General features: G+C 37.0%; 1 protein-coding gene and 1 long non-coding RNA gene across 2 annotated transcripts; both read right to left on the bottom strand.

Moving 5' to 3' along the window:
* Window positions 1-11,543: 11,543 nt before the first annotated feature.
* Window positions 11,544-12,539, bottom strand: LOC140016674 (uncharacterized). Its single transcript, XM_072070255.1, has one exon. The coding sequence runs from the start codon at window positions 12,537-12,539 to the stop codon at window positions 11,544-11,546; it is 996 nt and encodes a 331-aa protein (XP_071926356.1).
* Window positions 12,540-13,507: 968 nt separating this feature from the next.
* Window positions 13,508-14,592, bottom strand: LOC140021409 (uncharacterized). The gene is made up of 2 exons (XR_011825162.1): window positions 14,441-14,592; window positions 13,508-13,738 (listed from the first exon to the last, which is right to left on the bottom strand). It is a non-coding gene; the product is annotated as an uncharacterized lncRNA (long non-coding RNA).
* Window positions 14,593-14,819: the final 227 nt, after the last annotated feature.

Raw genomic sequence — 14,819 nt, 5'->3', positions numbered from 1 at the left:
CTGAAGCTTCCTTAGCTAGTGGCCATGGCGGTCGTCGACGCCGGACCGCCAGTCCCCGGCAAATTTTTCGATCACAAAATTTCATCAAAATACACCATCTCACTCGATTTTTTACGTAGAATCTATTTTTGAACTTAGTTTTTATAAAAAAATGAACCGAAAGTGGCGAAATAGCCAATAAAAGTCCAGTTTTTATAATCACCACTAAAATCATAAAATTATACCAATACACTCCTTATGATTTTTACAACATAATTATGAGCTGAAATCAATGAAAAGCAACAACAATGTAACAAAATTAAAGCAAAACAGTCCAAAAAAAAATCCTTCAATGCTTTTAAGGCTCAAAAACTCCAAAAACTTTGGATAACCAAACATTTTCGGACCTATACTAGCTAGTGGTCATCCATTTTGACAAAAAAAAATGCATAATATTCAGTTTTTTAATTCATTTTTCCATTTTGGCATTTTATCAAACATGTAGTATACATACACAAAAACTATTTCTTTTCTCCTCAATCTAGTTCATGCCATTTCCCAAATTTTCAGTAATACAACAACAACAATAAAAGATAGCAAAAGTAAGAAAAACTAAACAATAAAATATAGGTTTAACATGATTAACAAAAAAATGGAAAATACCTCAATCCAAGCAAGAGCTTCTCGGTCAAATTTTTGAAGGAACTCCCAAGCTTCACTCCTTTGTTGCTTGCTTTATTGTGTTTGAGTTGTGTGTGGGTGTGTTGTGTGAATTGAAAAAAAGGGAGGGATAGAGCCGAGAGGGTGAGGGAGATTTCCTTCCTTTTGTGTGTGTTCGTCTGTTGAGGGGGAAAAAAAAAAGAAAAAGCCGAGAGAGAGAGTAGAGTTGGTAAGTTTGTGTTGTTTTAAGAAAATGAGAGGGAGGATTGGGAGAGAGCCGAGAGAAGAGTCTTGTTGGAGTCTTGTCTGTGATTAGGTCGGTCAAAATGATGGTTTCTTCACTAAATGACAAGAAAGAACCATGGGATAAAAATGATGGATTTTTTCAAATGAAAAGAAAGATGCATGGAAATTGAGTGTAAAAATAGGTTAATAATGGTTTTGGTAGGGGAAATGATTAAAATGTGTAAATTTGGTCATGACTTTTTTTTCTTTCTTTTCATATTTTCCTTTTCTTAAAAATAAAACAAAAATGAGAAAATGAATAAATAAATGAATAAATAAAATTAAAATACAGGAAAACAGATAGCTCATTAAATAGATAAAAATCCAAGAAAATGTTGAAAATTGACAAAAATTTGGTGTCTACACCCCACAAGCACTTCCTTATTTCAATTGTTTTCCACCATTGTTCCCTCACATGAACATCATTACTGGCATATATATAGATAAACCACCAGTTAGTCATACTCCTAGCACCCTGAATTGATAATTCAATAGTAAAATCTGTAAAAGTACCCTCTTAACTTGCAACTCTTTCCTCCACAAAACAGCCATACCCCCAAATTTACCAACAGGGTCAATGACAAACAAACTATCATATCCAACTTTCTACTTCACTTTATTCATAACATCCTTTTTGTTTTTAGTCTCAGACAGAAAAATTAACTCTGGGGAGTGGAGTTGATTAACTTCCTTAAATTGGGGAACTGTCAAAGGGCTCCCCACATCTCGATAGTTCCACACCAAAGCTCTCATTGAGAATGGGAAGCCCTATTGAGGTTGGGCTCCACCACCTCTACAATCTGTTCCAGAACTGATTCTTCTATATTTCTTCTGCTTTTCTATTCCCTTCCCCTCATTTTCCTTCCCTTGTCCTTTCATCTGTTTCCTCTTACCCCTCTCATACTCTACTTGCATTCCCATATTCTTCTCAGAAAGAGGCATTCTCTTACCTATCTCTCCTGAACTAACCTTTTCCATCCTTTATTCCTTCTGTATGTCCTAGCTTTTAGATTCATCCCTCCATTCAAAGTAACATGTTCCTTCTTATCAACTGTATTCTTCCCACCTCTTCTACTCGATCCCAACTCTTCTAGAAACACTCATCAATCCACATTGTGTCATAATCTTATCACTTTGAACATTTCTTACCGATGACTCAAAACTCTTATTTTGTACAATCTCCCCCTTATCTGCTGCTCACTTCTCTTGTGCATTTTCTCAGCTATCTTACCACTCTCTTCCTGAAACTCCTTTGGACCATATTCCTTTTCCTCTTGTTCCCTAACCTCTGAGCCCCTCTCATAGTTTTCCAGTTGTTGTTCATTCATTTTCCAGGTCAATATCAGACATTCTGAGTTTCCTCCCCAAATATCTTTTATCCCCGTATCCTTAATATTCTCAGTTTGACTTGGGTTCCTCCTATTATTCTACTTTTTTACTGGAATTCTAGAATTGCTAGCCCTCAACCGGGCTCCATACTGAGAATCCTTATCCATATTAGTACCTTTTCATCTTACAGTTTCTCTCATTATGTCCCATAATTCCATAGCAATAACAAAAATCTGGGCATTTCTCATACTTAAACTCTATCTATCTAGCATTTCCATTCAATTTTACCATTGTTCCTCTTAATAAAGGTTTGTTCAAATCGAACTCCACCATGATTTTCATATGTTTGCCATCTTTCCCTCCCCCATTTGGAATTAAAACCTCTATAACTTTGTTAAACCCCCCCCAATCTTCCTGCCTACCTCCTTTGTGACCCAATGAATAGGTAAATTCCATAGTTGGACCCAGATCCATGTCTTTGTAAAAGCCCCCTCATCCTGTTCCACTCCTTCCTTCCACGGTAAAATAACTGGAGGCATATTATCATAGATCCATGGTCTACCATTCAGCACTCTATCCATATCTCTTTCATTATTGAAAACAAACTGGAACATGTTGATCCCAATCTCTATTATGTTCATATTCTTCACAAATGGCCACATATTACTAGCAAAACTTTTCCAGTAATGCTCATCCGATATTCTACAACTCCCTTATAAGCATCCCTACTATCTAGCTGAACACCATTGGCTTCCTCATCATTTAGAACAAATTCTCTCAAAATCTGTTCCAGATCCTCAGCCATTTAGCTCAACCACAGGAATCCCCAGCTAATCTACCAGTCAATTCACCATGGACAGATCCTGTAGAAGAGGTCAAAACAAAGAAAACTGAACCAACAAAAATAGACAAAGGTTAGAAAAAACCAGGAACACCACTAACCTATCACGAAAACACAACCTAGGAAACGAAAATCACAAAAACGAAACATCAGCAAGAGCAAAAAACAAAAGTGAAAGGCTCCAGAAAAACTAAGGAAACTGATGAAGAAAAAACAGATCTACATTTTAACCATAGAAGGCATCCTTGGTCTCGTAGAGCATGGTATCCTACTACCTACTGATAGGAGACATTGCAAAGATAGAAAATCATAATAATGCATCATTGTTCCTTGAGTTCACCATTGTTTGCTGAATTTGAAGTAGATCTAAGCTACTAGGATATGCACAGAGAAGCTAAGTGAAGAAGAAAAAGCACGGGAGTTTTGAATTTTTGAATTTTGAGAGGTTCGAGAAACACCCACTCGGGTGACTTGGTCTCTACTAGAGAGAGAAAAAGGCACCCACTAAGAGCGACAATTTTATGCAGCCCACTTCAAATGGCCCTAGATCCAATTACAATTCAACAAATAATTTTCTATTGGAAAACATTTTGTTTTTAGCTAAAAGTAGTTTGAGATTGCAGGGTCATTTGTCAGTGGTTCATTTTGTGTGATCCAATGAAAGATGAGAAACAGTGGGTAGATATTTAGATTTGGCTATTGATCTGTTCTTATTTTTGTAATTTGGCTTAGTGTTCAAATAATGACACTAATGACAAGCCTCCATGTTCAATGGTGTTTTCTTTTATATTTAAGAACTTTATATTCAGAAATATAAGAGAAAATGTGCAGCACCACCACATATGCACCAACCATATTCAAAAGGAGAAATAGAGATGTTTCTCTAATGTTTTCCAGTTTTATTTATTTACCTCGAAATTTTCTTGCTTTGGTTAATGATTTTTCCATGGACTTTGTGGGTGTAAGCTTCATTTAATGTTCTATAGTATAAGCTTATAACCGTAAAGAATAAACTTCTAAAGCTTCTAAAGTGCCATTGGACATTAGAAGACCAAATACAATACAAGTCACTCGAACCATTTCTTGCAATAAGACCAAAACTGGTTTTGATTGCCTAAACTAAGTGAATCATTCTATTCCAAATAGCATTTGTTGTGAATCATGACATTTACATGTATGCCTACCGGAGTGAAATCAAGTTTTGAAATTGGATTACAAAATTTTAGGGATGACAATTGAGGAGTGTCTGGGGTGGGAGACTTTTCCCCACTCCTGCCTCTCACCTGCCTCACATCACTATCCCCACTGGAGCCCGTGCCTCATGGGTGGTTATTATAGTTTTTTCTTTTTTTTTTATTTCACCTTATCTTTTCTACACATATTATAGAAATATCAAGTTTATAATTCATTTTTTATATCTTTAGCTAAATATTCAGCTTTGTTGAATCATTTTCTTGTTGATGGGCATAATGTTTTGAAGGGGCACAAGAAGAATGTTATCTTACACATCAATATGGGTCCATTAGTCTACAAAAATTTAAAACTCTTGCAAGAGTCCATTGGAGCTATAAGCAAGTAATCAGTGCCAATTACCAATTACGTAAGTTGACCATCATATCGTTCAAGGACTTACTTTTTGTGGTTAGATATGGCTATGAAAATGTAGAAACTAAGACCTTTTATATGCTTGAAGTGTTTGATAACTTATTTTTCAAGAAATCACTCCAAGCACCAACAACTAATCCCACAATTCAAATTTTATCCATAATTTTTAATTATATATATATTTGTATAGATATAGATATATAACTATATATTCGTTTAATCTATAACCAAGGGATGGTGCGGGGATATTCTCTCCCGTCCCCTACCTCATTTAAAGCAATATATTTTAAACTCGGATTGGAAAGTGAACTGGAAACCCTTCCAAGTCACGGTTCGACTGGTTCAATCGGTTCGACCCAGTTCAACGGTTTAATAATTTTTTATTCATTTTAGTATTAAGAATTTTGAATAAAACTAAAATATTTATTTTAGAAAATAAAAACTTAATAAAAACTGGTTGAACCTCCTGATTTTTACCGGTTCAATTAATTCTTTGATTTTTTAATTGAATCAAACCGGAGGCATGGCCGATTTGTGGTTGAACAGCGAACCGGCCGGTCTGGTCTGATTTTCAAAACGTTGATTTAAAGTGAGAGGAAAAAATTTTCCAACCCCCCATCTTGCATTTCCTTCCTCCCCATCTCTCTATTATAACGCAAGCATCTTTTGACACCTACCCCAGTTGACATGATTCAGATCCTTCCCTACTCTAGTCCATGAAGATTTCGCATGCTCAAGTTTCACATGAAGCAAGTGATCGAGTTCATTGAAGATCCAAACCTATTTTAAGCTTACTTCATGTTGTCTTTGTTTAGATAATTTCCAACATTATTAGTTGTTAATTAGAGTTAGTTTAAGAGTTAATTTAGTCATTTGAATTGGGCAATAAAGGCCAAGTCATGTGAACCATTATTGAACCCATTTAAGTTAGTTAGTTACCTAATTTAGTCAAGTTAGGATTACTTGTTTCCATATTTGATTAGGATACTTGAGTCTTGTAACGGTTATAAATATAGCCTTAGTTCAACGTTATTTTCCAGATTTTTTGAAGAGTAAATTTTTCAGCAAACACTTGTGTGTCTTTACAACTCTCTTGTCCAAGAGATCCTACTTGAATACTTGAGAATTATTCTTGAGTGTTTACCGGCTTATCAACCAATAACCACAATTGGTTGTGGCATCATCTACCAACAATCTTGTTTCGCTATCTTGTTAAGTTGTGGATTGAGATTAAATTCAAGATTCACAACTTCACGGGTTAGAAGAGTTAAGAGTTTCTGCAACTCCAACTTGATTCTTCATCTAGATCCGAGGTTTCATGGAATATGAGTTCAAGCCATCTTGGTGGGTTCGTATCAACTTGGCATCAGAACTAGTTGACGGTATCAACTATATCCCTTTTTTTGTTTCTTTGTGTTCTTGTTCCTTCATTAGTTTTCTTTTTGTCCAATCTATCCTTGTTCTTTTTGCTGTGTCTCCAAACATTGTGTCATGTTCCTTCTTGTTGTGTCTACAAAAGAAAAATTTGGTACTGTTCATCGGTACTGTTCATGAGTAATGTTCATCATTACTGTTCACAAGTACTGTTCATCATTACTGTAGCATCCTATTCATCTGAAATTTTTTTTTTCTTTCATACCCTGTGTTTTCTCTTGTTGTTCTTGAATCTTGAAGTTCTTGGGTTCTTGAAAATCTTGAAACCAACTTTTCAAATCTTGAACACTAGTTCATCTTTTGGAAGCTGAAACTTGCGGTTGTTGTGTTCTTGATTTAGCGAGCATAGAAAAAAAAGGAAGAAAGAAATCTGGTCCCTAAAAAAAAAAGAAACAAGAAAGAAAAAAAAAAAGAAACGGATCAAGAATCAAGAATAGCTCACAAATAGGAAACTTAGTTGGACTTGGAGTGTTGCCAAATCTGGTCACATAACTCCTTGATCAACCTAGTTTGTGTTTAGCCACCAACCACACCCTTAGGAAAGCTATTGAAAACCACATCTTGCTTCCAAAAGTGAGCGAAGAATTAATCCCAAACAAGCTTCCAAATTCCAGCCACATCTTGGTCGGGTAGCGTGTTTCTAGGTTCCAAAACATTCTGCCAAGTCTTGTTGTTCCATTGTTTGTGTGTCCAACCATCTTTATTCCATTTTTTGGTCTTTATTTCCAGTTTTAAACAACTCCAAATAGTCCAAATCAGTTTTGGAGTCCAAGAGTCTATAAGTTTTCTAAGTTGAGTCACTAGTTTCCTAATTTGAGTTTTCCTTGTCCAAGTCAAGTACTTTCCAAACTTTGTGTCATTCTTATCCAAGTCAAACCAGATTTTTAGTGTCAATTTCCAGCAAGAATTTAGGTATCACAGTGTGTCAAAAACAGGTCCAAAACTCTGCGCAATCAACACCAAAATCAGTTCGGGTGTTGATCAATGTGCTTGGGGTTTCAATGAGTCACATTAGGTTCATTCTTTCACTCATAGATCTGCAAATTTCCAGCGTGTTTTCTGAACTTTTGAGTCATTAAATCAGTCCAAATTCGTGTTCAAATCTCAACTCAAAGCGAACCAGATTTATAATGTTACTTCCTTGTGAATTGTTGGCCATAAGTCATTGAACCACTTGAGAAATTTCTGATTTCTTCAAATGAGAAGATCAAAGACTTACAGAGTTGCTTGGCAAGATCATTAGAGTGTTTTAAACACTTGAGTGATACACGAGTGTGAGTGAAACATGTAAGGGAGTGAAATGAGGTATTTAACCACTAACTTTCATTCTCTTGCAGGTAATATAAGTATGAGACAAATATATGCTCATCTAGAGGTTCACCATCTTGTGCCTAAATGAGTAAATGTTGTGGCATTGCATGACATAATTGAGCAATTGAAAATCATCAAAGGTCAACAAAATGACTGGTTCTATACTCGTTGCACATCAAGGATAGAGTTTGCAACTTAGCCATTTATAAGGGTTGTGAAATTAATCTCGCAAGCACGGTCTTGGTTGATAAATTGAATCTTCGAACCACTGATCATCTTCGACCTTACAAGTTGGAAAGTGCTAGTTGTGATATTTGGGTTACTAAGCACGCATTGTTCCTTTTCGTATTGGCCAATACGCGAATAAGGTGTTGTGTGATGTAGTTCCCGTTCAAGTGACGCATGTGCTATTGGGACAATGGTGGATGTTTAATCGAGAAGTCAAATATGATAGATATACCAATAAGTATTCCTTCACAGTTAATTGCGTGTCACTTTATTCTGAACAAGTTTGTGTTGACCTAACATAACTGAAACATCAATTTGAGTAAAATGGCAAGAAGGTAGAGCAAGTTGAGAAGTGTGAAGTGCAAAATGAGAGTGAACAATCAAAAGAGCTGAGTGAACTTGAGCTAGAATTGAGTGAGAGTGAGAAAAGGAAATATTCGAAAGGTAAGAAAAAGGTTGAGGTCGAAGTTAAACATGAGAGAAAAGTTGTCTTGAATGATTCGGCCATTGGAGGAAAACCAGCACTTATTGCCAAAGTCAATGATGTTAGGAGAGCTTATGATTGTACTAACAAACTTAACATTGCCGTGTTTAGTGTTTCTACTTTTATGCAGGTTAAGCAAGGGAAATTGAGTTGATCATGGTATGTTCTATTCCTAAATCCATTAGTGAATATCAAACTTTTCATGGAGTTTGCATCTTAAGTGTTGTATCTCTTTGCTCTACATTGATGTTCAATTTCAACCATGAGCCTGATTTGTTTGTTGGGAGGAATAATGAAGTTTCAAAGGGAGTTTCTACACTTGAAGAGAGTTTTTCTACACTTGAAACTTGTTCTAACCATCCTTATTAGTTCGATAATGATGTTCCAACCTTTCTTAGTCAATTTTCTAGTTCATTACGTTCTGATTTTGTTGCTCAGGTTGAAGGTATGCAAGCTACATGTTCTAGTCTTGTTCCATCCGTGCAAGATAGGCCATACAAACAACAATTTATGGAGAATTTTGTAACTTTGCACAACCAGATTCGGGATTTTTCTAGTCTCATTGAGTATTACTATGAAGATCCTTATCTTGTGAATGCGAATGGTAAGGTGTCAAGTGGTTTTATACCTATTGTGTGATTTATTGTGTAGGTTCAAATTCGACCATTCATGACAAAAGGCTGATTAGAGAGCTTTGGAGTGGAACCTAGAATTTCCACAAGCTTTATACAAGATATTTCTTGTCTTGGAGAATGTCTTGGTTCGAAAACATCATGAGGTTGGCCAAACGACATGCAACATGGCTCGTAGTCATTCATCTATTTCCAACATTGCTATCTTATAAGCACACCATCGATTTGTGAACAAATTGCTTTCAAGAGGAGGGGAATGATATGATCTGGATCCTCCCCTACTCTAGTCCATGAAGATTTCGCATGCTCAAGTTTCACATGAAGCAAGTGATCAAGTTCATTGAAGATCCGAAACTGTTTTAAACTTACTTCATGTTGTCTTTGTTTGGATAATTTTCGGCATTATTATTTGTTAATTAGAGTTAGTTTAAGAGTTAATTTAGTCATTTGAATTAGACAATAAAGGCCAGGTCACGTGGACCATTATTGAGCCCATTTAAGTTAGTTAGTTTTCTAATCTAGTCAAGTTAGGATTTAGGAAAGTCATTACTTGTTTCCAAATTTGATTAAGATGCTTGAGTCTTGTAAAGGCTGTAAATATAGTCTTAGTTCAATGTTATTTTCAGATTTTATGACGAGTGAATTTTCGAGCAAACACTTATGTGTCTTTGCAATTCTCTTGTCCAAGAGATCCTACTTGAATACTTGAGAATTATTCTTGAGTGTTTACCGACTTATAAACCAATAACCACAATTAATTGCGGCATCATCTATCAACAACCTTGATTTGCTATCTTGTTAAATTGTGGGTTGAGATTAAATTTAAGGTTCGTAACTTCACAGGTTAGAAGGGTTAAGAGTTTTCGCAACTCCAACTTGATTCTTCGTCTAGATCTGGGGCATGAACCTGCCTGAATATATGAACTCGTATCCCATGAAACCCCGAATCTAGACGAAGAATCAAGTTGGAGTTGCGGAAACTCTTGACCTTTCTAACTCGCAAAATTGCGAATCTTGAATTTAATCTCAACCCACAATTTAACAAGATAACGAACCAAGGTTGTTGGTAGATGACGCCAAAACCAATTGTGGTTATTGGTTGATAAATCGGTAAACACTAAAAAATAATTCTCAAGTATTCAAGTAGGATCTCTTGGACAAGAGAGTTGTAAAGACACACAAGTGTTTGCTGGAAAATTCACTCTTCATAAAATCTAGAAAATAACGTTGAACTAAGGTTATATTTATAGCCTTTACATGACTAAGTATCCTAATCAAATTTGGAAACAAGTAATGGCTTTCCTAAATCCTAACTTGACTAAATTAGGAAACTAACTAACTTAAATGGGCTCAATAATGGTCCACATGACCTGATCTTTATTGGAGTTTTTTGCCAAAATAACACTCTTTCTAAAAAATATTCTCAATATGATTCACTTTCAAATTTTATTCCCAAATCGATGTTATTGTTGCCACCTAATTACCCTGATTGCCATGTAGGATAACAAGAAAGGAAAACTTTAATCTAGTTTATAGTTTCCAATAAAAACTAAAAATTTAAATTGTATTATTATAGAGGCACAAGAAAATTGCATAACTTTGATAATTTCCTTATAATTATTTAAAATAAATTTTACCATTATTGACCTTGCTATTATTGCTCTCTGCAATTTTTTTAAATATATCAAACTAATTGCATATATTTTTTCAAAAATAAATTTGCAAAATACAAAAATTGCAATGAACAATATAAGCAATAATAAGAAAAAGTTAAAAAACTTCAAGGTTATCATATTTGTTTATGTTATGCTTTCTACTCCTTAAAAAGTACTTTTACAAAAAGTAATCAAACTATTGCAATTAAGATAATGCTAAAGTTTCTCAAAAGTAACACAAGCCATTAATTGATGTTGAATAAATGTGCAAAAATGCTTCAAGTATACGAGATTATTTGATTATGTGATAGAGAGGCACTACAAATGAACATGCTTATATTGAGCATGAATTTATGTTGTTACGTAGTTTTCTTCTTAGACATTTTATCAAGCACACGGTGTGAGAAATCATTTGTTAAAGCAATTAGTATTCAAATAGTTTTGAAGGCCATAGGAATGTTCCAAAAACTGCACAACAGAAAAGACAAGAGAATAATCTTCATTTACCTTGAAATTATCAATTCGAGGAGAATATTTTCATAATATCAGGAATGATAATGAAGTTTTAGATGTTGTTAATATAAATATTAACTTTTAACAATTACATTTGACAAGGAAAAATAACGAAAGGACAAAAAATAATAAAGGAAAAAAAGTAGGTAGGTTCAGAGAGAGAATCAGGGATGATATTAATTGGAAAAGAGAGATAGTATGTGCCTCTATCTCTATCCTACCACATATGCACCTTATGTGGAAAAAAAAGAATTATAAAGGTAATAAATTTTAAAATTAGGTTACTTTGGATATATGTTTCAAAGGAAGAGTTTTTTTTCGAAAAAATATATTTTTTTAATTTAATTTAAGAAAATTTTAACAGAGTTTCCCCTTATAAATGGATGAAACTCCCTGCTAACACACCCAAATTCAAGAAAAATATCACATGGCATTTGCTAAATTCTAATTCTACGAAAGTTTGGAAATCCCAATTGACGAGAAGCCAAGTCATTTCTCACCAAGCGAGGCAGGTCACGAAAGCAATGAAACATCTCTATAAAGGCCCTTCTAAGCTTTAGCAGCTCCTGTAGAACATCTCGTAATCGCTATGGATATCGTGCTTTCCCATGAATGATCTGCATCACATCCCCTTCTATCCTCCTAACAGATGACATCCTTAACTTATCTAATCGGATCTCCCCCTTTGCTAACTTTGGAAACACGCTTATATCATCAAAGATAACACAACCCTGTTGCGGGTGAGAGACACCTACGTTCGCCAGAATATCCGCCACACGATTGGTTTCTCTGAAGCAGTGAGAAATTCTCACCACGTCCACTTTGAGGTCCCAGATTTGCTCTATTTCATTCCGGATCTGCCACGGACATCGAAAACAATGTTGAAGTATTCCCACTAACACCTGAGAGTCCGATTGAATTTCCACCTTGGCAAACTCTCGCTCCACACACAGCTGAATGCCAGTTAACATTGCGAGAGCTTCGGCCTGTAAACTCGACCTTATTCCAAAAAAAGCCGAAAAAGCCAACAGAGGCACTCCTGACGAGTCACGTAAAACTCCACCGCCACCGCTCAACCCTGGATTGCCCTTGGAACATCCATCCGTATTCAGCGTCAGACAGCCTAGCTCCCTTGCCTTCCACCGTACTAGTTGGAAAGTAATTAAGCTGTTTTGGCGACCTGACCATTCATAAAGCTGAGGAAATGAGAACAAACCAAGCGTCATGTTAAAGTGAATCTCCACCCCTGCCTTTATATCAGAAAAAACGGCTTGACAAATGGTAGTCGGGTGCATCCGGGTTCCGTCAAACATGGATGCATTCCTTGCCTTCCAAATGTGCCAGCAAATAAAACTCGGCATCAGCGAAAAGATGATCCGCTTATGAGCTGATCTCGGAGGCGACATCCACCAAGCCGCTATTCTAGCCCTCAAAGAAGAACCTCCATGCGTGAGACCGCACATGCTAGTAAAATAATTCCACACATCCTTAGCAACTTGTCCCTCGGAAAATGTATGTTCCACCGTCTCTGTCTCTCCCTCAGTACAACACAAACACTTTGACGGCATCATCTGAAACCCCATCCTACACAAAATATCAGGGAATGGCAGCCTTCCCAACACCAACCGCAGCATGAAGAAGGATATTTTCAACGGAATTCGGGGGTGCCAAAGATGAGAATGACAGAAAGAAGAACTGCGAGCCAGACGAACCTCCTCGAAAGCAGAAGCCACTGAGAACTCGCCAGACGAAATCAAAGTCCATGTGGGCTCATCAGGTTGTGCACCACGAGGAAATGGGTGGAGTAAGACAGAAGAGACTAGGTCAGGAGAAAGGGCTCGAGCGAGTAAATTTGGGCTCCACCTTCCATTATCGATGAAGTCCTAAAAAGAGAAGGCTGGATCCACCGTGGCCTTAAGGAATAACGCACCACTCCCCAGCAGTTGTCATATCAAAAGTGACACGTGCCCCCTGAATCCGCCAGACCATAGAGAGCTCTGCTTGTCTACTGATATTTTAAATTCTCCTCCATGTCCTGGAAGCACGGCGACTCGGGTCAATCTGACACGGATGGAGTTGTCGACAATATTTAGCCGGCATAAAATTCGCCCAGAGAGACACCCCAGTCCTAAATTGCCACCACAATTTATAGGAGAAAGCGGTATAAATATCACTCAACCGTCTGAGACCCACTCCTCCCTCCTCAACCGGATAGTATAATTGGGACCATCCAATCCAGTGATATCTTGTGCCTTCCTCTGAGGCACCCCATAGAAAGTTTGCACACACTTTTTCCACCAGTCTGAATATTGAGGCAGGTAACACCGCCGCCGTGTGACAGCCCCACCTTCCCCTAAGGCGTACCAAAGGGGTTAGCGGACTGCCTGCCCAGCTCTCGCCAGGACTACTAAAACGGTAAAACATTAATTCAAGTCGTTCGGGAAACTACTAACGCGCTTAACCCAACCATCAATCAAGAAACGGAAAACAAAAGTTAAAACGTAAAGTGAATAGTGACTGCCACGTCACAATCAGCCAGAACCCAATCAAATGCAAATAACTGCTTACAATCCCGGAAAGGAATATATATACAAGCCAAGTAGAATACATGGAACATGAATACCCACACACTGTTACCAACCACATTTGTATGATTACAAGCCAAAAGGAAACATGTAAATCCAAGTACAATCAAGTTGCCAACTATTGAGGAGCTATACAAAATCTCTCAACTAGCTCTACTCAACTCATCTTCAAACTCAAAAGTCCAAAAGGTAAATCCCTGTAAGGAAAACAAAATTCACGGAGTGAGCTTTCGCCCAATGAGGTACCATCACCAAAATATACCAGGATCACATAAACACAAGAATATTCAGTCCAAATACGCACGTCAAGTAAGTAAAATCAACAACACCCAAGTGTAGGGAATAAAAGGATACGGATGGCTCTCAAGAGCCCTTTTCCTCTTTTGCCATGCTTGATCTCATCTCATTGACTCTCCGTCAATGTATACCAGGTAATCATGACCGTAGACTCCTCTTTACTCCAATTATCCGTCCACCTCACTTTCCCCTTACCGGGCCCGAACACCAAACAGTACAGAATTGGTATTACTCGAGTATACCGGAATCAAGGGTCTCATACCCAAAGATTCCCAAATACAGTCCCCATGGCTTGTCAAATGTCCCCGACCAAGTCCTTACTGGCTCGAGTCCATTGACTTCCAATGAGGTAGAGCTCAGAGTGAACAGTAAAGTTGGTATCCAAGCGATACCAAATCCAGTACAGTCAATAATATTCAAGTAATATCATAAATAGTCAAGTAAGCTTAGTATAATAACCAGTCAAGGAGGCTAGAGAGTACGAGAGTGGTAAAGTACACCCTCGCCTCACCTAGCTCAAACAATCATCACAACTAGTCCAAACCACAGAATTCAAGTACAAGAAAGCCACGGAATAACAAACATGTGAGTAGTACACTCACCAAGTTCAACAAAGAAATTTCACAAGTTTTCGCCCGACGTGAGCCTCGGATCACCGGCACGCCCTATAACAATCAAGAAAGTACAATGAAAACGCAAACACAAGTCGAATACCTTTTTCTAGGAACTATTAAGGCAAGACCCAAATATAGCTTGGAAATGAAAAATACATAACATTTAGGGTTAAAAGTAGAAACAAACCCAAAAACCGTTCATTTCTAGCCAATCTCAACCCAACTCACAAGAATCTAATACCCTAGACACTCGGACAGCATTTCCCCTAAAATTTCAGCTTTTCCAACCTGCAAGACAACCAAAAAAACTATCCAACACAACCACAAGCACCCAAACAAGTCATAAGCCATTCAATCTACTTCATTA

The sequence above is a fragment of the Coffea arabica genome, chromosome 1e (assembly GCF_036785885.1).
Source record: "Coffea arabica cultivar ET-39 chromosome 1e, Coffea Arabica ET-39 HiFi, whole genome shotgun sequence".
Classification (NCBI taxonomy): Eukaryota; Viridiplantae; Streptophyta; class Magnoliopsida; order Gentianales; family Rubiaceae; genus Coffea; species Coffea arabica.
Note: the sequence above shows the minus strand (reverse complement) of the source record. Positions and strands in the feature narration are given on the sequence as shown.

Excerpts from the sequence above, each read along its gene's own strand:
- LOC140016674 (XM_072070255.1), bottom strand. The coding sequence starts at position 12,539 with ATGGGGTTTCAGATGATGCCGTCAAAGTGTTTGTGTTGTACTGAGGGA.